Below are 19,439 nucleotides of genomic sequence, written 5' to 3'. Positions count from 1 at the left end.
CTTCAGTTGAGGTATTATTTCAGCTTTTCTAATGCTAATCAGCTGCTCCTGTTTGTAAACCCGCTTGTTCCCATGATTCATCTATGTATTACTTTTATTTATTAGTCATCTATTTGTTGTAATCATCTATCCTTGCAGTTGTTTATTACACAAAATAAATTATATTATCACACTTCTGGCCACATAGCGCTGATTTTCACTGCACATGCCCATATTAACTTTTTCCAGCCAGGTGTTTTCCTTTTCCCATTCTTCCCTTTCTCTGAGGGGAACAAACATTGCTGCTCTAATGCTGGGCTTACACTGTGCGGTTTTAGGCCCATTTTGAGCCGATTTTTGAGTGATCGGACCGATTTTGGCCTTCATCGTGCGTCGTGTAGTATACGTGGGGTAACGAGAAGTGATTAACACCTCACGACCAGCTCCCGATCATCAATCGCACGTGAGGGTGTCACCACAGCCGCTCACACTGCTCACGCGCAAACACGTAAACGTCGGTGAAAAAGACGGAGCAGCACGGCTGTGCAGCGTGTGATCTGGACACAAGCGATGGAGGCACAACTTGTAGAACTTTGGAAAGCTCATCCGAGCCTTTTCGATGTGGCATCACAAAATTATCACGACCACAACAACCGTGAAAATAGTTGGATCTACACTGCTGCTCAATCACAGCTGCCTGATCATGTTTTTCATTAGCAATTTAGCAAAGTTGATGGTGGTGGTGTGTCTGTGTGACTGAAAGACAGAGAGAGAGCGAGCGACAGATTTTCTGTTATAACCTTCATGTTATGGAGGCACAGTGTGAGCTCTCAGGTCGCATCAGAGCATCGGTGAGAGTGTGAGACCTGCATCGTGACCTACCAACTTCTAACCCCTGCGAGTCAATCGTGCAGTTTGAGCAGGAGCTGAATAACGTGACTGAAAAAAATCGCAGTGTCTGCCCAGCTTTAGGTGTACTGTCATCCGAGACTTGCACCGCAGTGTCGGCGTTTGTTCCCCTGTTGGCCATGCTTCTTGTTGTGGTCATCTGTTGTCTTCCGGTATTTTCTCCGTAAGCGACCTTTCCTCGACCAATGAGATGAGCGGTAATCTGAATTGTCATACTCGAATTGTCATAAGTGTGCTGTCAGCTCATTGGTCACAAATCAGGAGAGGGGCTGGGAATTATGTTTTCAAACAAAGCGTTAATTCCATAAACATTTATAGACTACTTTTGATTCTCACTGTATTACGGGACAAAGTGCGTCCCTTATTAGCTCAATACGGGACGTGTGCTTTTGTTTCTAAATACGGGACGATTCCGTTTTTTTAAGGGACGGTTGGCAACCCTACGGGTTCTAATAGTCTGAGCTGCTTCCAGCTTTATTTGTGAAGAGCACAGCAGCTTAGAGAACACGTAGCGAGCTCGTACAGCTGCGACGTAAAACTTTCACGAGCTAAGATGACCTTAAAATAACGGGGCTACGTGCGGTGATGCTAGCGTTAGCCATGTTAGCACGTTACCTTCACAGGTGGTCAGACAGGCACTCAGTCAGAGGTTGTGCTCTCCGTTTCGCTGCAGGGTCCCTCCCGAGGCTGAACGGCCTTTGTACAAGCACACACGCTTCTTAGCAGGGTGAAGCTATGAGCTAGAAAAATCCAGGCTGGCAGACAGCCTGTGTCTGACCAACCAATCTCCTTTGAATAGCAGCAGGATTTTTAAAATGAAGTTGTTAATCCAACTGCTAATCCACATGTTAATCCCTGAGCGAACAGGAAAGGGAAATGGATTTTGAAATGCAGTTTATTAAAGTAAATTCAAAAAAAGGTTTTTGAAATGAAGACTTAAAAAGCATTTTAAAAATCAGTTTATTAAATTGGAATTCAAAAATGAATTTACAAATGCAGATTTTATTCTACAATTCATTATTTAAGCACGAATTTTTTTTTTTTTTTTTTTTAATTTCGATGCGCGTGGCTCTTGTGGTCCTCCATACCAGCTCAATAGGGGACCCGGGGTTTAAGGCTCATTAGAGCCACCGAGAACATCGGACTCCCGGAACATTGTTTTCAGACCTCCGTGGTCTTTCGCTACTTGGGTTAAGCACAATATATAAGTCACACAAATGTTATTGTTTGGCTTTTTTCAGTGTTTTATTTGTCCTTGATTAAATCGGTTTTGCTGAAATTAAAGTTCCAGTTTTCACACAGCTGAATAAACGTCAAACAGAAAACTGATTGAACTGAAGTGTGAGATGGACTCCAATGTCCTGTTATATTTTAGGGAGCAAGGCGCAGATGGCTGCCTTTAATAAACTCCTGAAGGCTGAACGGTCCCATTTCATAGCCTCGCACTTCCGGTCCTCTTGGTCTGCGATTTATAAGAGAAAAGGCTTGAAAGCACTCTCCACCTGTGAGCAAAAACAAACCCCACCCCCCTCTGCCTTTCCTATTCGTCCAAAAAAGTACCATGTCGACCAATCAAAAAATGATATGGCAACGTGGCATTTAGTTGTTTAGGAAGGGGGAAGTTTTAGGAGTTATGGCGGTGTTTTGAGATGTGAGAGATTTGCGACGTTTAGCGCAAATCTTGTGTAGTTAGTGTGTAGTGTAGTCAATAGTGTTGTTGTGTGTCAGAACAATGAGGCGACTGCTGAGTGTTACAGGTGTTACAGCAGTGATACATCTCCTGTTGTCAGGCCTGCAGGTATCAGGCTGTTGGTCTCCTTCATCTCATAGTGGACAGGAATTATTTTTTTGGAGTGGCACAAATAATTTGTGTGGCATCAGATTTGATGCAGAACAGCTGATTGTTCTGTAAATAGTTTGAAATGTTTATTTAAACGCCTTGGCTGCATTTAAAAAAAAAAAAAAAAAAAAAAAAGCTGCAAAAAACTTTGTTTGCCAAACTGAGTTACTTTTTTGAAGAAGTAACTATATAATTAATTGCCCACCATTGGTCATTATATACTGTATTTTGCCGACAGAGTTACAGACTCTCTCAGAGCTTTATAAAAAAAGAAAAGAAAATTGTTTTCAAAATTGGAGTGCAAGTTATTTTTGCTTCCAATAGTGTTAACATGCTACACAGGTCATGAACAAGATTTTTTTTTTTTTTCCATTTTCATTGTAAGTGGGCTAAAGCAGTTAAAAGTCATCTAACATAAATGTAAATGCTGTAATTTGATTATTTTAATAAACCATGAAACTTCGATGGATTCGATGCCAGCATGACCACAGTGCACACGTCTGATGTCGCTCACAGTGGTCCAAGAGATCGCTCAGGGAGTTTGTGTGTTCGCTCAGACACGTGAAAAATTAGAGGGAACATTGACCACAACATAACCTAACAGACCTACACCTTAGTTGACAGATATGTTTTGTCTAGGGTTTATTTCTGGGATTTCGTTTTATTTTTTAAATCTTCTGTGTGTCTGTGTCCATAATATACCTTTCTCCTGCTTTTTTTGTTTCACTGTAGTTTGCAAAGATCACAGAGGGCATCATGACGTCACACGGCTGTTTTCTCTGCCTGTTGCTTTTAAGTGTGAGTGTTCTCTTTGCAGTTTTACTCTATTTGCTTTTATATAAGTGCTGTAAAATGTGCTCTTGGTGATCCGAACTTAATAGTTTCGAGAGGAGCGCGAATGTTTTTAGTTTTAATGTTTTGTTGATTACTGTAACTTCTGGTTTTATTAAAAAGCTATGAGACCTAAAGTACTCATTTGTCATTTTTTTTGGTAGCCTGTCCTTCTTAAATTTAGGTCTGCATTAGTTTAGTTTATATAGTGTTATACAAGTTATGTTCATTATATGGTGGTAATTCTGTCCGTCAAATTAAACAACGTTTTGTCTACCAGGTAATCCCGATCGAGCCATCAGAAGCAGGTTGTATGGACCACTTCACAAAAAAAGACTGGGTAACAAAAAATGTTATTTTCCCTAATTATTAAATTTCTTAATAGGCTGATCTCTAATGCTGGATGACAAGGGTGTTAAGATAAAAGGTAATATGAGGATGATGTAAATCAGGCCCCAAAACAACAAATATTCAAAGACTGTAATGAGTGTTTACTTCTGCTTAACTGCATTATGCTGTTGTCTACATCTTAGGAGCTAATAAGCTACTTTAAAAGTGGTCCCATATTTAAATGGTCTGTAAAGAAAGTGTGGAAGTCTGCGTCTGTTTCAGTGTGAAACACACAGAGCTCCAAGTTAAGTTTTTACTTGTTGTCAGTGATGGAAAAAATACATTTTTAAGGACTTGTGGTGAGCACAAGGTCAGAGATTGTAAGCTTTGTATGCAATCTGTTGAGAATATAAAACAAGGGTTTGGTGTCATTATAGCTTGTACATTACTTTCCCAAAAAAAGTTTAGTTAAAGATATATGATACAAAAACTTCCTGGTGCCTTTGGTGACATTTTTTTGTTTCCATTTTCTTGTAATTCTGAATGATTACATTTTTATTTAAAACAATGAAATGACAGACAAAGCCAACAATCAGATTTGGGTGTTGGGATCAGGTTCTAGACAACCAGCAGCCCTCTGGGGGCCTCCAACCCCAGCAGATTTGTGTTTTAGCAGCCAATATATTTCACTCTCTTTGGATTTTTGCAGTTTCAGTTGTGATGATCACTCACTAAAAATAAACATAACTATTGATGTATTTTGCTTCTTTACCATTTCTCTATGTTTAGAATACAACTACACTACACAGGCTGCCAGAGAATATTACCGTCAAAATAATGAACAAGTCTGAGGTAACTTTGTGAAACATTGTTTAAAAACTAGAAAATGTCCAAATGTATTTAAGTTTATCTTGGAGTGACTTATATTTGGTTAATGATAAATGTGCCCTTTCATTGCAGGACATCATTGTATGTAGTTTAACGGAAGCCAAAGACTGTGATAACAAAAAAGAAGAAACCTGCTTTCTACGGGACTGTTTTAAGGACGAGAATAACATGGCAAGGAAACAAAAATCTCTTCTTCTTAAAGTTTTGTTTGTTTTTTCTACTCCTGCTCAGGTTAAACAAGGATTATATCTGATAAACATGTTGTTTGTCCTGCAGGACTATAAACCGCCATGTAACGAGGCGGATGAGAACATCAGTGTCCCTTTCTACCACTTCATGTGCTTGACAAATATAGCCAAGGGTCTACGAGGTATCGCCTCATTTTGATACTTGTCTAACATTCAGCTGTGGTTAGACTTGCTGCTTGAATGGCTTTGTGAGAAGCAACACTGTGACACTGACTGTTGTAACGAGCTTAGACGTTTTAGAAATTCAGAGGAAGAAAAGGAGCAGGTCTTCCTCAAACCGTAAAATGTGGATCTCCTACAATAAACCTAAAATGAACTTCTGGTTCTTACCGCTAACATTTTTCTTCTTTTTCACCAAAGACAAAACAAATGGAGGATCACAAAAACCCACTGCAGAAGACATCTGTAAAGTGTACGGTAAGTACACATACACAGGTCTATGGTCACTGATTTCTATGACCGATTCGATTCCCATTCACAAGGTTTCGATTCGATTTCAATCGGGGAAATTTTGCCTCAGACAGTCAGAAATATTATAATTCTGATCACGTATCAGTACTGACACTTGTGAGACTTTATCAAAGGTGTAACCATCACAGCAGATGCCTTTGTAGTAACTGAGGATGAAACAGAAAAAACATGAAGGTGATTTTCCTGGCCTGTTTTTTTTTTTTTTTTTTTTTTTTTTTTTTTTTTTTTTTTTATAGCAGATAACCCTAAAAATATTCTGCAGTTGAAACTGAACTCAGCATATGAACATTACCTGATGCTGCTGAGCAAAGTTACAGAGGTGCTATCAGAGACATAGCTAAGAGATTTGCAATTTGGTATAATTTTAAAAAGTTTACATTTCTTTAAACTTTCTTGTCACAGGTAATTTTTGAACAAACAAAACGGCAGTGCAGTGCTGTGCACAACAGTAGACTAAAAAGCAAGCAAATAATGCAGAAAACAGAAATTTGAGATGGGAAACTGTCCTCGAAGTACACAGACGATGTTTATCAAATGTGAAGCGTAGTTTTGATCTTCTTTTCCTGCTGGTTCAGTGAACTTTGGTTGGAGAGTGATGAAACCTGCAGCATCAGAATCTGACATGTCGGGTTTCAGCCCCGACAGCGTGTCTGCGTTCGTGCCGTCGGATGAGAAAGCCGACATCTCACAATTCTGATGCGTCGGGTCGGCGCTTTGTATTTACGTCATTGTAAGCATGTGTGTCCATGCTGCTATTGTGTCTGCCGGTGTGGAGATGTGTGTACAGGTACTGAAACCTACATCCACATTTTCTGTTGTTTTGTTTCGGTTTTAAACAATGTGTGACTGGGATGTTTTACAGTGTGTTGACTTTAAAATTCACAACCTTGTCTCCATATTTTTCTCTTTTCTTTTTTGTTTAGAAAAAGTGTGTAAGCGAGATTCTCCCAACCCAGGTAGGAAACACATTTTATTTATTAATGCTGAAACAGTGCATGTGTGTGTTTTGCTTCTAGCTGATGTCAGATCCTAGAAATTTACTTTAAAAAAAAAAAAAAATCCTAAAAATACCCAGTTGACCATCATACAGCCATAAACTTTATATTTGATCAAGATTAGCCATTAAAAGCAGAAAAACGACAACAAAGTGTGTTCTCCGTGTTTGACTGAACAAGAAATTTCTTTTCACTTCTAAAAGAGGATGCACACACATACAGTGCGACTTATATTTTTCATTTTATTGGAAAAGATGAATATTTGTTTTTCTATTTTGGAAATTGCTGTTTAGCAGATGGAAAAAAAAAAGACATTTTTTCCAGTGCTTGGCAGCTGCTGCTGTCTTTCTATTCTTTGCCCAAAAATGAGATTAAAAGCAGTCAGACTCCATCCAATGGAGGTTGTTGGGTCTAAACTCAGACCCATCCAGTATCCAGGACTTATTCCCGTGAAAAAAAACAAAAAAAACAAGGCAAAAGCGATCGATCGTTTCACTTGCACTTTCTGATTAGGTGCCCCAAATCTGGCCTCCTCTCGCTGCTTTTTATTGAGAAACAGTTCACACAAAACACATCACAGCAAAGCAACGTCCACATGGTTCTAAGACAAGGGTGTGTGTGTGTGTGTGTGTGTGTGTGTGTGTGTGGGGACAGTGGAATTCTTTCATCAGAGTTGGCAAGCATAAAAATGACAACATAACAATTCACGCTAACAGAGGTATATTCAAGAAAAATGTTTAAAGAAACCTCTAAGTTTCTTTTTTGTTTTTGTTTTATGTAAATATCCTGACTTTAAAGAAACTTTGAGTTTCACACATGGACGAAATACATATTTGATCATATTTCCTAAGCTTTATCTGTTAAGATTAACATTTGGAAACATTTCAGTATTTTGCAAGTAAGCTTTTCTGTGTTTTGAGCTAGAGAACACCAAACTGTTGTAAAGCAGCTAAATAAACATTTTGTAATAGAAAATTCACAAATTTACAAAAAGTCATTTGTAAAACAGTGTCATGTTTTAAATGTACTGGTCAGTGTGCAGCCCTTCACAGAAAGGTCCTCTGTGTGGTCCCTACAGACGGGTATACAGGAAAATCTCAGGCAGTTTCTGAAGTTCTCACACCAACCTGTTAAAGCACCCAGTGATTTAGAATCTTAATAATTAATTTGGAAACGGTCTGAAATTTCCCCCAAAATGTATTTTTATGACCACTAACATAATTAATGTATGACAAACTCTAAATACTTAAGTTTTCTGTACCTTTAAAATCCCTGTGATTACATTTATTAAACCACCTTTATGTTTACTCAATCCACCACCAACATCAGCAGCAAAAACGACAACACCAACAGCCTGTACTGCTACAACACCAACCACAGAAGCAACAACAAATAAGGTGACAGCAACACCTTCTGCAACTGCAACCACAGAAGCAACAACAAATAAGACGACAGCGACACCTTCTGCAACAACAACCACAGAAGCAACAACAAATAAGGTGACAGCAACACCTTCTGCAACAGCAACCACAGAAGCAACAACAAATAAGACGACAGCGACACCTTCTGCAACAGCAACCACAGAAGCAACAACAAATAAGACGACAGCGACACCTTCTGCAACAACAACCACAGAAGCAACAACAAATAAGACGACAGCGACACCTTCTGCAACAGCAACCACAGAAGCAACAACAAATAAGACGACAGCGACACCTTCTGCAACAGCAACCACAGAAGCAACAACAAATAAGACGACAGCGACACCTTCTGCAACAGCAACCACAGAAGCAACAACAAATAAGACGACAGCGACACCTTCTGCAACAGCAACCACAGAAGCAACAACAAATAAGACGACAGCGACACCTTCTGCAACAGCAACCACAGAAGCAACAACAAATAAGACGACAGCGACACCTTCTGCAACAGCAACCACAGAAGCAACAACAAATAAGACGACAGCGACACCTTCTGCAACAGCAACCACAGAAGCAACAACAAATAAGACGACAGCGACACCTTCTGCAACAGCAACCACAGAAGCAACAACAAATAAGACGACAGCGACACCTTCTGCAACAGCAACCACAGAAGCAACAACAAAAAAGACGACAGCGACACCTTCTGCAACAGCAACCACAGAAGCAACAACAAAAAACCCACAAGTCTCAACAACAGCAGTTTCAACAATAACAACTCCATCATCCCCGTTGAATTTGCAACAGAAGGATGGTAAGTTACGTCAGTGATTAATGATCATTCTGACAACGTATTCAGCTGCAGCTGAATCAACCATCCAGTAAAGAGAATTGCATAGCATGCATAGCTAATGTCCAGGTAAGGGTAATAATAATAAAAACTTTTGTGAAAAGATATTGCACTACTAGTTAGGATAAATGGTAAATGGCCTGTATTTATATAGCGCTTTACTAGTCCCTAAGGACCCCAAAGCGCTTTACACATCCATTCACACACACATTCACACACTGGTGATGGCAGCTACATTGTAGCCACAGCCACCCTGGGGCGCACTGACAGAGGCGAGGCTGCCGGACACTGGCGCCACCGGGCCCTCTGACCACCACCAAGGACACAACGACCGAGACTGTCCAAGCCGGGGCTCGAACCGGCAACCTTCCGATTACAAGGCGAACGCCCAACTCTTGAGCCACGATCGCCCATAATGTTTTCTTCTTCATTTTTAAAAGATACTTTCCTGAATTTTGCTAATGAAATTACTTTATTTGAAAGTCTCTTTAATCTGAAAGACCAGCAGTTTCATACCTTATGCTCTTGGCCATTGTAAGGAATGAGAGTTAAAGGCACTTTGTCGCACTTTTTTTTTTTTTTTCTTTTTTTAAACACTGCCCCTGTCAGCACCAGAAATTTGCTATGCAAAACTCTATGCTGCACCAATCTGTTGTGTTGTCATTCTTGATTGTTGGAATGTCTCAAAGTTTAAAAACAACAACAACAATAAAAATTCTGACTATCAAACACTGCTGAAAAAAATTTAGCAATATGATTTTTTCCTTAAGATCACAAAGGGGAAGATTTTTGTTGGAAATTTATACTGACAAGAACTGGATAATGTGTCAGGAATGAATGGACAACCTACAGAGGGCTGAATTCAAAGTAGGCCTGAAAATCAAAGTAAAATATGATACAGCAGTCCGTTTTGCTGAAATTTCATTGCAGTACCATTGATTGATTGAATCTTTATTTTTAACATGTTGAAAAAGTACAACAAAATAGAATTAAAAGAGACAAATGAACAAAGCAAAACAAAAGGAAAACGAGCAACCACAACTCCAAATAACTTTCATGTTCAAAAAGGAGCAGGAAGAAGCATAAGCTTATTTAATTCCACCCCTTTTCCACTATCTAGTATCAATAGACTACAGAAATACCTCCTTGCAATTACATTATATGTCATGTGTATTTTTTTTTATATATATAGAAACGTGTGTGTGTGTGTGTGTGTGTGTGAGACGCGCGCGCGCACACATGAAAATATTAGACAAGAACACCCTATCAAATCTCTACCTTTTCCCTGTACCCTGTAAAAACAGTCTCCTTAAACCGCTTTTTAAACTGCGCCATGCTTGGACATTGCTTCATATCTTTACTTAGTCTGTTCCACAGCTTCACTCCACACACGGAGATGCAAAAACTTTTTAATGTACGGATACGAGGATGTTTTAAATTTAATTCCCCCCTCAAATTGTATCCCCGTTCCCTTTTAGAATATTGTCAGGAAGCAGGTTATTTCTTGCTTTATATATAATTTGTGCTGTGAGAAAATGAACCAGATCTGTGAATTTTAGAATTTTTGATTTTAAGAATAGTGGATTTGTATGATCTCTGTAACCAGTTTTATGGATTATCCTTATGGCCCTTTTTTGTAATATAAAGATTGATGATAGCGAACATTTGTAAGTATTGCCCCAAACCTCTGCACAGTAATTCAAATACGGTGCAATCAGGGAACAATAGAGAATGTGGAGTGATTTGTGGTCCAGAATGTGTTTTACTTTACTCAAGATTGAGACACTTCTTGAAATTTTGTTATGTATATGATTTATGAGACTTCCAGTTTAATTTATCATCTATAATCACACCAAGAAACTTATGTTCAAGTACTCCTTCAATTTCCACACCATCTAAATGAATCTGCACTTGTGCATTTCTAAGGGAATTCCCAAATAAGATTATTTTAGTTTTACTTGGATTTAGCGATAGTTTGTTCCTGTTAAACCATTTTTTAATTTTGCACATTTCTGAAGTAATTGTATCCAGCAGCTCCTTTAGATTCCCCCAGAACAAAAAATATTTGTGTCATCTGCAAATAATACTAATTTTAATATATCAGATGCCTTACAAATATCATTTATATAAATAATAAATAATTTTGGACCCAGTACAGAGCCTTGTGGAACACCACAAGCAATGTCCAAGCATGATGAGGAATCAGAATCAGAATCAGAATACTTTATTCATCCCGAGGGAAATTAGGGTTACAGCAGGCAGCACGCTAATGGCGCATGCGCACTTACAAAGGAACCTTCTGACCAACTTTACACAAACATCACATTGGGCAGACATGTCAGAAAGGTAGGCTGATAGGAAAAAAAACAACGAAAATACATAACATGAGGTAAGAGGAGGAGAAAAAAAAACTCCACTCAGACTGAGCTCCTAGTGGGAGAACAGTTTGATAACAGAAAAAACACCTCAGCACAAAAGCACATGACTATCAATACACCATAGAAACACAAGACAAGCAACAGGGGCGGGTAAAGGGTAAGAGAGAGCCGGTGTAGACAGCGCATCCGGTCCTGCAGCATCTGTGCTGGTCCAGTTGACTGCTATCTTCCCCGGGAGGGCACAAGCATCGAAGGCGTTGGAAAGGGAGGGGGGATGAGTGAGTGCTTATCAGTGTAAGTGTGTGTGTGTGTGTGCGTGTCCATAGTTTAGCTGAGACAGTGTCCTTCGGCCTATCAGGCTAAGTAAACAGTCCTCCAGCCAATCCAGGTGTCCTTGCATGGGATGGGAAGAATAGCCGTAACACAGTCGTTATCAGGGAGTGATTGTTCGGCTCCAGCCTTGGGCCTGCAGCTGGCGCCGTGATGGGGATTGTTGAATTCTCCCAATTCTTTGAATCTTTGGGCTGAAGGAGGGACAATACTCGGTGTATAAATGCTCAATCAACAATCATTTATTTCCATATAATTCAACAGTCAGAGCATTACAACGTCCGGACGGGAGAGATGCTACCAGAGGGTCAGGCACATGTCTCAAAATGGTGACGGGTTGCTCAGCTTTTTATAGTCTCTAGTGGCCCCCAGCTAGTCGTAAAAGCCAAAACATCACATTTTTTCTCTGTTACAGCGCCTAAGTTATGACCTCGGCAGTTGTCTCTCTGCTTTCTGTAAGGTGGGGGTGTGGAATGTGGTCTATCTATCTCCCCTGTCTTTAGACACAGAGTCTCCTGCTTACAACCTTCTCTTCATGATTCAACAATTAAGCATGTCAAGAAAACAGTGTAACACATTCCCAGCAGATCAAGGATACAGAGTGATGCACATTTATCTAATGAACTAATATGTGAATATGTTCTGTTAACTCAAAAGTATAATGAGAACTAAACTACATACAGCTCACACACTCTATATTAAAGGGTATAATGTGATCTACAGCAGTATTCTAATTCAACTACTTTGATTACATATATAAGGTAACATATAATAACAGAATAATCTAATAATTCCCCCTTTTGATCTCTGAAAGAGATCACTTACAACATGCACTCCAGGGTCGCAAGGTCCAGGTTTTCTTGATCCTGAGGCCCTCTGTCCCCCTTTAACGGGTGGACCATATGTGGGATGACCTCTGTGTTCACGCAGTTCAGATGCAAGCAAAGTTAGATTTACAACCATAACAGCAGTTACAGATGACTCTCCCATCACTCCCCAATTCTCCCACAGCTTTATTTTGGTGCTCCAGTTTTCCACTCCCATTTTAATGCCCCCTTATACCTTTCAAATGTACTTAGACTAGAACCTCTGTCTAAGGAGCTTTTAACCTTTATTTTTATTGCTGCAGCTACCAGTGTCTTCCAGTTGGGTGATTCTCAGCTTCTTTCTTCGACCTCCGGGGTTAGACCACCCTTTAGTCATTGCACAGTTCTGGGGATTATTCGGCCCTGAGTTCAAACAAAGATCTGTGTGTTTTGGGGTCACCGGCGTGTCCCCCTTTCTGCCAAGAGCCTCTTGAACCTCGTTGGTCTGGTGTTCCTGGTTTTCGCCAACCCCTTCATGGTTATTGCTGTGTTTGTGGGATCCATCTTCTCCAGGAGCCCAAACGTCATGACACTTGACCCCAGTTGCTGTCTCGGCAGTCCCTACATCTGTCCCTGCTGTGAAGGGTCCTCACATCTCCGTGTCCCCGTCTGGTGTCTGTTCCTTTCTCTGCAAGAGACAGAAAACCAAAACACCTCTCTCCCTAGCCTTGATAATCTAATATTGTTATCCATTGTTCTTCTAATGATTCAAATTTGGTTTAAAATATTATGTTCAGGACTTATTCTAATCATAATCTATGTGTGTGTGTAAAAGAAATCAAAAATTAGTGAACCCTTTCTAAGTCTAACACATTATAAGCTTAAGTTTTACCATAGCTAAATTATTAAACACAGAAATAAACTCATAAGATGTTCATAAAACCATTGTTTGATGTTCAAACTCAACTTCCCCCTTTTTTGACACACTCCCATGTGTCAATTCATTGGAGCTAGACAATTAAAAGAGAAGGTTGGTGACATCATATCTCAGAAAGTATCAGAAATTCTTCTCTCGAGTACCGTTGCTCCAGCCTTGTCATCCCTGAGGATCTTCGATCCCGAAAATGTCCCTTCTCCTCATGTAATAAAGTCTGTCATCCTTCCATGCCCTGGTAACTGGTCCATCCAGAGCTGTAACATTTTGAAATGTACATACAACAAGCCAAACCACACCTTGGTCACACCAACCCTTTTCCGCCCCGAAGATGTCCAATGCCATCCTAGTATGGACTGTCAAAAGTGGCTTTAACGCTGACTATCCTGACAATCCATTTTATAACGTTTCCTGGTCAGATTTGCCAATCTCTGCACCAGGGTTTTAAACTTTTCGCCATTTCCATTAGTTGTTATTTTTATTTAGTTTCGACTCCAGATTTTCAATTTTTACCAGTGGTAATTAGTTTTTACCAATTCTTTGCTAGTTTAGTGTAGTTTTTATTTTCTGAAAATCCTTAGTTTCAATTTAGTTTTATTTGTGTTTTGCAAAAATTAAGTGTAACAAAATCCCAGTTCCATCATATCAGTCATGCTCTTCTGGTTATCCTTGGGTGTTGAGACTAATAACTATTAACTCTTGCCGCACCGTGTGGTCCTAATTTTGGTTGAAGTGAATTGATAACCTTTTGAAGGCGATTGTTTCACACCTTTATTTAGATGTCCCAGTCCTGTTGTCTCGGGATACATCACGCTGCCTTATCTGGGGTTAGCTGTTTTCTGGGGATGCGGGTTGAGTGGGTGAGCTCTTCAAGGAGGGGGAGTATGCTCCCCCTGATGAGGTCTTCTAGGTAAGCTAGGTTAACCTTCTTGTGTGAGCTTTTCAAGTGCACTTTAAGGTTAGTGGGACTTTTAGTTTTATAAATGTCCCTCATGTCCCCCTGATGACCCAGTATTTCATTTTTGCACACTGTAGTACACATTTTAGTTTTTGCTTGTAGCTCGCATACTCTACTTGCCACTCCTCTAAGTCCTGATGTTTCTTAGAGAGGGCAACAGTACCTTTAAAATTATATCACACGTGTGGGGGTGTGGCCTTGCCAATTGTTTTGCCCACCTTTTCAAAATGGCTGGCGTGCCCACAAGCACATTTCATGGAAAAAGAAAGGTAAGCTTGATATTTACATTTAAAATGTTTTGTTAAACTCAGATTTTTATTTTATTCTTTTTGCAAGTACCCCTCCTCGGTGGCGAGAAACTGTTGGTGTGGTCAAGTGGGTGCTCTAGAAACAAACACTCAGGACAGAACAGTTATCAGTCATGTACTTCCTACAAATTTTGCATATGTTTTATTCCATATTGATCCTCTGAGTGTAATGGTACATTTTAATTTGAATTTATCCAAACTAAACACAATATTTTCTTTATTTACTTTGCTCTTGTTCTTTTTCAGTACCACATCCTATCAAATGTCCCTGTTGATTATATTCTACATTTAATAACTTACTATTTCAAGTGAGAACCTAAATCATGTGGACCAATGTTTATTATTGCATATCTCTATTCTGAATGTGGCCAGTCATTCATAGGTATTGTTCAATTTTGGCGATTTTCCTCTATAAAATTTAATTGACTTTTTTACAGTGGCCTGCTGTGGTTAATAGTAACATATTCCAGTCATGAGTGGTATCAAAAGTCTTCTCCACTATAGCATTTGGCATTCCCAATAATATAACATGATACCTTAATCAAAACACAGCTAATATAGCACAGTTTTCTTAATGCAAACATCGGTAACTCAAAATCAGCAACCACAGTGTTAAGTCTGCAGTTCATACTTATGTGAAGCTAGAGTCTCCTCCTCCAGTCTCTCTTATCCTCCTGCAAAAACAAAACAAAACAAAGCGAAGCATCCACCCTTCTCTTGTCGGCTGGGTGAATTGTTTATGAATTGTTTATTGGCATTTACGAATCCTAAAGTTGGTGCAGTCATTGTCTCAATATCAAGTCAGTCAAAACTTTTAGTCGTCAGTCCATCACAGTCCATTCACATGCATACCTCCATACACATTCATACCAGATGTTGCTGATAATGGAGTCTCCCGCGCAACCTATTCGAGCATCCATCACCAGCAAGATGACGTCATCATTTTAAAGGAAAACAATTCCTTGTTGTTTTTTGGGCCGGATTGACTCGGTGCAATCCTTTTAGATCAGTGTTCCCTATAAGTGAATTTCTCCCAAGCCAATTACAATCATGGAGAAGCACACTTTGCAACTGTTTACAGTAATAATATTTTATAGCGCTTTAAATTTCAATCTTTCAGGCCTTGTTTAAAGAGCTGATTGTTAAATCATGAACTCACAAAATATCAACATATCACCACCGGTGGATCACACCTCTCAGATGTTTTTTCTCCAGTGCACTGTAACAAAAACGAAAACAGACATAACCAACAAAATACTACTAAAATAACACAAACTAGGGCCCGTTGCAGACATGTCCAAGCATAAAACTATCCCTCTCTCGCTTACGAGAAAGAACACAAGCCAAAGCTCACTGATAAAATCAAGCTAGCGCTAAACAAAACCAAACAATCAACCAGAAATTCACAGGAACATTTTGCTTCCTGCCGGGACAATATTGTGTGGGAATGAGAACCTCAGGTGCCATAACACCTTTTGTTCCTCCTTGAATTAAAACTCAATCACAGAAAATGCCGTACTCCGACCTAAAACTTACACTATTAATTCATCATTTTCACTCTGTGCCACTGTTCCTCATCAGGGCTGTGTGAAGCACAGCAAAGAATTCAGTCAAGGCCTTGAGCCATAAACAGACATCACGCACAGACATTGTTTTCATAACCAAACTTTTTTAGACCTTATTCCTAAAATCTACATAAATGCCCTCTGGGTGACATATAACACATTCTAAGTATTTAATGGTAATCAATGGCTCCTCATAAAAATTATGCATTGGGATGTTTGTGTGCAGCATTTTGCATATCAGCATAAGCAAAGCATTCTTCATTGCATCAGCGTGTATGTGTGTGTGTATGTGTGTGCATCACTTCTCAGTGAATCAGCATTCCCGTGTGTGTGTGTGTGTGTGCGCGTGTGTGTGCGCGTGTGTGTGTGTGTGTGTGTGTGTGTGTGTGTATATGTGTGTGTCATTTCTCACTCACTCAATGAGTGCACGTGTTCATGTGTGTATTTCACTTCATTCTGAATCTGTGTGTTTGGAGACGTGTGTGTGTGTGTGTGTGTGTGTTTGTTTCTCTTCATTCTGAGTCAGTGCATGTAGATGTGTGGGTGTTTGTGTTCATCACTTTCCTGTTCTGGTGTTCTGGGTAAACCACGGCCTGAAGCATGCCCTGGGGTCCTGCCCCCCCTCCTTTTCAGTTTGTTTGCGACCATTGCTGCTGCTGCTGCTCAAAATTCAGTCCGTCCTGGTTCTGACCCCAATTGGGGCAGTCCTTTCTCCAGTGTCGATGTTCACCGCAGGTGAAACCTGCATCTTCTTCTGTGTTTTTGTCCATTCTGAGGTGCCTTCTGTCCTCAGTTACTCCTCTTGTCTCGGTCACGCCCTTTTTCGCCACCCGATCATCCGTGTTGGTCCATCACTGTCCTGCACCGTGTGAATGCAAAGTTATCAAGGTCAGCATTCTTTCGCTCTGCCTTACTTTTCATTCGGGCTTGGCGGGCGTCTCGTCACAGCTCTGTCAGCTGACGCAGTCTGGGAATTTTCCCCCGTGTAGTGAAACGGGCCTTAGGTTTAGTGCTCTCCGTCTCGGCTGCATGAGATCACATTCCTGCAGGTCTGTTGACATTCTCAGGTCGTTGTTGTGGGTCCAGCTGTTGCAGCCTTTGGTCAGTGTCACGTATGGGGGAGAGCAGGAGTCCAGTCAGCCTCGGCTTTCAGGGCCGGCAAAGCAGCCTGTAATTAAATATGTATAGAAAAAACAAAAACAAAACAAAACAAACAAAAAACAAACGAACAGGAAAATGATGTTGTGTTGGCTGTGTTATTCAGAGGGGAGACAACGGGGCCAGGCCCTGTGTCAGCCTTCTCTCCCCCTTTTTTTGTTTTTTCTCTCCCGATATAATCAACTCCTAACCCACCAAGTTGACAGGACAACACAGGTACATGTTAAAATTCTTAAGATCATGTTTAAAAGCCCAAAAAAGGAACTTTCTTTCATTCAGTAATCACTTTTATTAATCAATCAACAGAAAACATGTCACAATTTGAATCTTTTAACCACTAAATTTGTTGTGTCTTGCCTGGTTGGTTAGACCAGTGTTCCTTTTTTTTTTTTTTTTTTTTTTGTTAAATTGTTGTCCTGCAACCCAGAGGGTTTCTTTGTCAGTAATGTATAGACTTCATCATTTAAGTATGTTAATTTTTCTTTAACCTTGCTGGAAAATCTTCACGTGTTCATGAGTGTAAGCTGTTTCTTCATTGCGTGTATGTGCATTTGTATAAAAGCAGGTTAATTTTATCTTTTCTCAAACTAGGCGTTACCTTAAAAGGAGCCTTTCTCTCAGATTTCTCTGCTTGTGTGTGTTTTTGTTTCACCTTTTTGTTGTGATGCTCCGGACGCCTTCCCAACCTCCACAAGTCCGTTGGCCCCAATTTTATGTGTTAAAACTTCTCTTAATTTCTCCTCTAATTCTCTCCTCGCTGCTGTCTTTTTCACAGCTGCTGATTCGTGCTGGGTGTGGTTCCCATTACCTATAATTTTGCTTCGGCCGCTGTGCTTGTGGGGGCAGTTGGTCCAGGTCCGCAGCTTCCTGTATTAACACACTAAGAGATTTATTTTAATTTCATTTTCATCACTGTTAAACAGATAAGCAGGCAACCCGCCTACCTTGACAGCGTAAACTGTACGCCAGTCTCCCAACACATTCCTCTCTGTACTCCTCCATAATTCTCCACTGCACACCTCTTACTATCTCTCCTTTTTATTTTTATTACACCACAGAGTAATACACCCAATTATGCCCGTCTATCTCTATGTGGCTCCAAATTCCCTCTTTATTTTAATTTCACACTCGTCAGGGGACAGGCACACAACAATTTCAACCACTGAAACGAGGAATTCAACCTTTTTATATTTCTTAACTAATCTAGACTCAACGTTTGTTCGCAAAATGTGTCTTGTTCTAGTCCGGAATAAATGTGAACCCGTGATTACACGGCCGTTCCAGTGTTATTTCCGTAGCTATGCGGGGGCCCTCACCTCCCCAAGTCACCACCTCGGCACCCGGACGCCGCCGGTCCTGGCCACGCGTCCACGGACAGGAGGGTCGCCACTCCTAGGGCAAAATGTTCCACAGGTACACTAGGCATCAACCTTTGATCCTAAAATGTGTATTTGCTCTAATGTCCTCCTAATCAAACACATCAACCGTCACTGTCACTGTGTTCACACTTCACACACAGAAACACACTCAGAGCGCGCCTCACTCACACTCTCACTCAGTGCGCGCTTTACCCACAAGACAGCACCCAGAGCGCGCTTCGCAGCTTCACACACACTCTCACTCAGAGCGCGCCTTCACACTCACACACAACACTTTTCCTCAGCGGGAATTTTACACAGAAACCTCTGAGCTCAACTATTAGATCTTCTTAAAGCACACTGCACCATAGACCAAAATACCCCTTTCTCTGCGCTTATGACCGCCACCACGGGGCAAAGTCGCATCATAAAAGTGATGCTTGCATCCCCGAAGTTATACCTGACATCATAAACCAGGTGTTGCTATGTACTTAAAATTTTACTTTGTATTATGACCGCAGCCCTTAAAACTCGACTGACGCCACAAACCACCGTCAAAACCTCTATCCAATGTACTAAAACTAGCACCAACCACTACTGCACTTCACGGCCGCACCACCGGAACACGCCGTATCATAAACCAAACCTATGGACGTGTTTCGCTCTCGCGTTGCCAGCGTTCAACTGCACCGTGAAGCCAGCATCTGCTTTTCCTTAAATCAACTTCTATTTCATAGCCGGCAAAAGCCAGGACGTCACTGACACCATAAACAAAATAAACAAACCTCGACTTCAATGTACTGGACTAATGGCCGCGTCTTCAGAAGAAATTCTAACGTATTATTGCTACAGAAGCCAGTATTAGACAAAATTAAATGTGGA

General features: G+C 40.4%; 1 protein-coding gene and 2 long non-coding RNA genes across 6 annotated transcripts in view; 2 read left to right on the top strand and 1 right to left on the bottom strand.

Moving 5' to 3' along the window:
* Window positions 1-19,439, top strand: part of LOC146670844 (uncharacterized) — a 58,820-nt gene that overhangs the window by 25,632 nt on the left and 13,749 nt on the right. For 2 of the 3 annotated variants that reach the window (XR_014911374.1, XM_085402960.1), the window contains exons 2-9: window positions 3,461-3,526; window positions 3,840-3,899; window positions 4,679-4,741; window positions 4,850-4,948; window positions 5,054-5,147; window positions 5,386-5,442; window positions 6,420-6,452; window positions 7,821-8,726. Coding sequence is in view for 2 of the 3 variants with exons in the window: in XM_085402960.1 (XP_085259086.1) it covers window positions 3,461-3,526; window positions 3,840-3,899; window positions 4,679-4,741; window positions 4,850-4,948; window positions 5,054-5,147; window positions 5,386-5,442; window positions 6,420-6,452; window positions 7,821-8,726 (1,378 nt within the window). In the remaining variant the exon portion in view is untranslated. The remainder of the gene's footprint in view (window positions 1-3,460; window positions 3,527-3,839; window positions 3,900-4,678; window positions 4,742-4,849; window positions 4,949-5,053; window positions 5,148-5,385; window positions 5,443-6,419; window positions 6,453-7,820; window positions 8,727-19,439) is intronic. The other variant, XM_085402961.1, reaches the window with a different exon arrangement.
* LOC146670845 (uncharacterized) overlaps window positions 1-19,439 on the bottom strand; it is a 372,233-nt gene that overhangs the window by 352,168 nt on the left and 626 nt on the right. The window contains exon 3 of one of the 2 annotated variants that reach the window (XR_014911376.1): window positions 17,060-17,209. The exons of the other annotated variant lie outside the window; for it this stretch is intronic. This is a non-coding gene — a long non-coding RNA (uncharacterized LOC146670845). Of the gene's footprint in view, window positions 1-17,059; window positions 17,210-19,439 lie in introns of those variants that run through there. 2 annotated transcript variants of the gene reach the window in all.
* LOC146670846 (uncharacterized) lies at window positions 15,950-17,655 on the top strand. Its single transcript, XR_014911375.1, has 2 exons — window positions 15,950-16,545; window positions 16,577-17,655. It is a non-coding gene; the product is annotated as an uncharacterized LOC146670846 (long non-coding RNA).

Source organism: Rhamphochromis longiceps, linkage group LG4, assembly GCF_057381845.1.
Source record: "Rhamphochromis longiceps isolate RC_006_pf linkage group LG4, R_longiceps_female_GT1.1, whole genome shotgun sequence".
Classification (NCBI taxonomy): domain Eukaryota; kingdom Metazoa; phylum Chordata; class Actinopteri; order Cichliformes; family Cichlidae; genus Rhamphochromis; species Rhamphochromis longiceps.
Note: the sequence above shows the minus strand (reverse complement) of the source record. Positions and strands in the feature narration are given on the sequence as shown.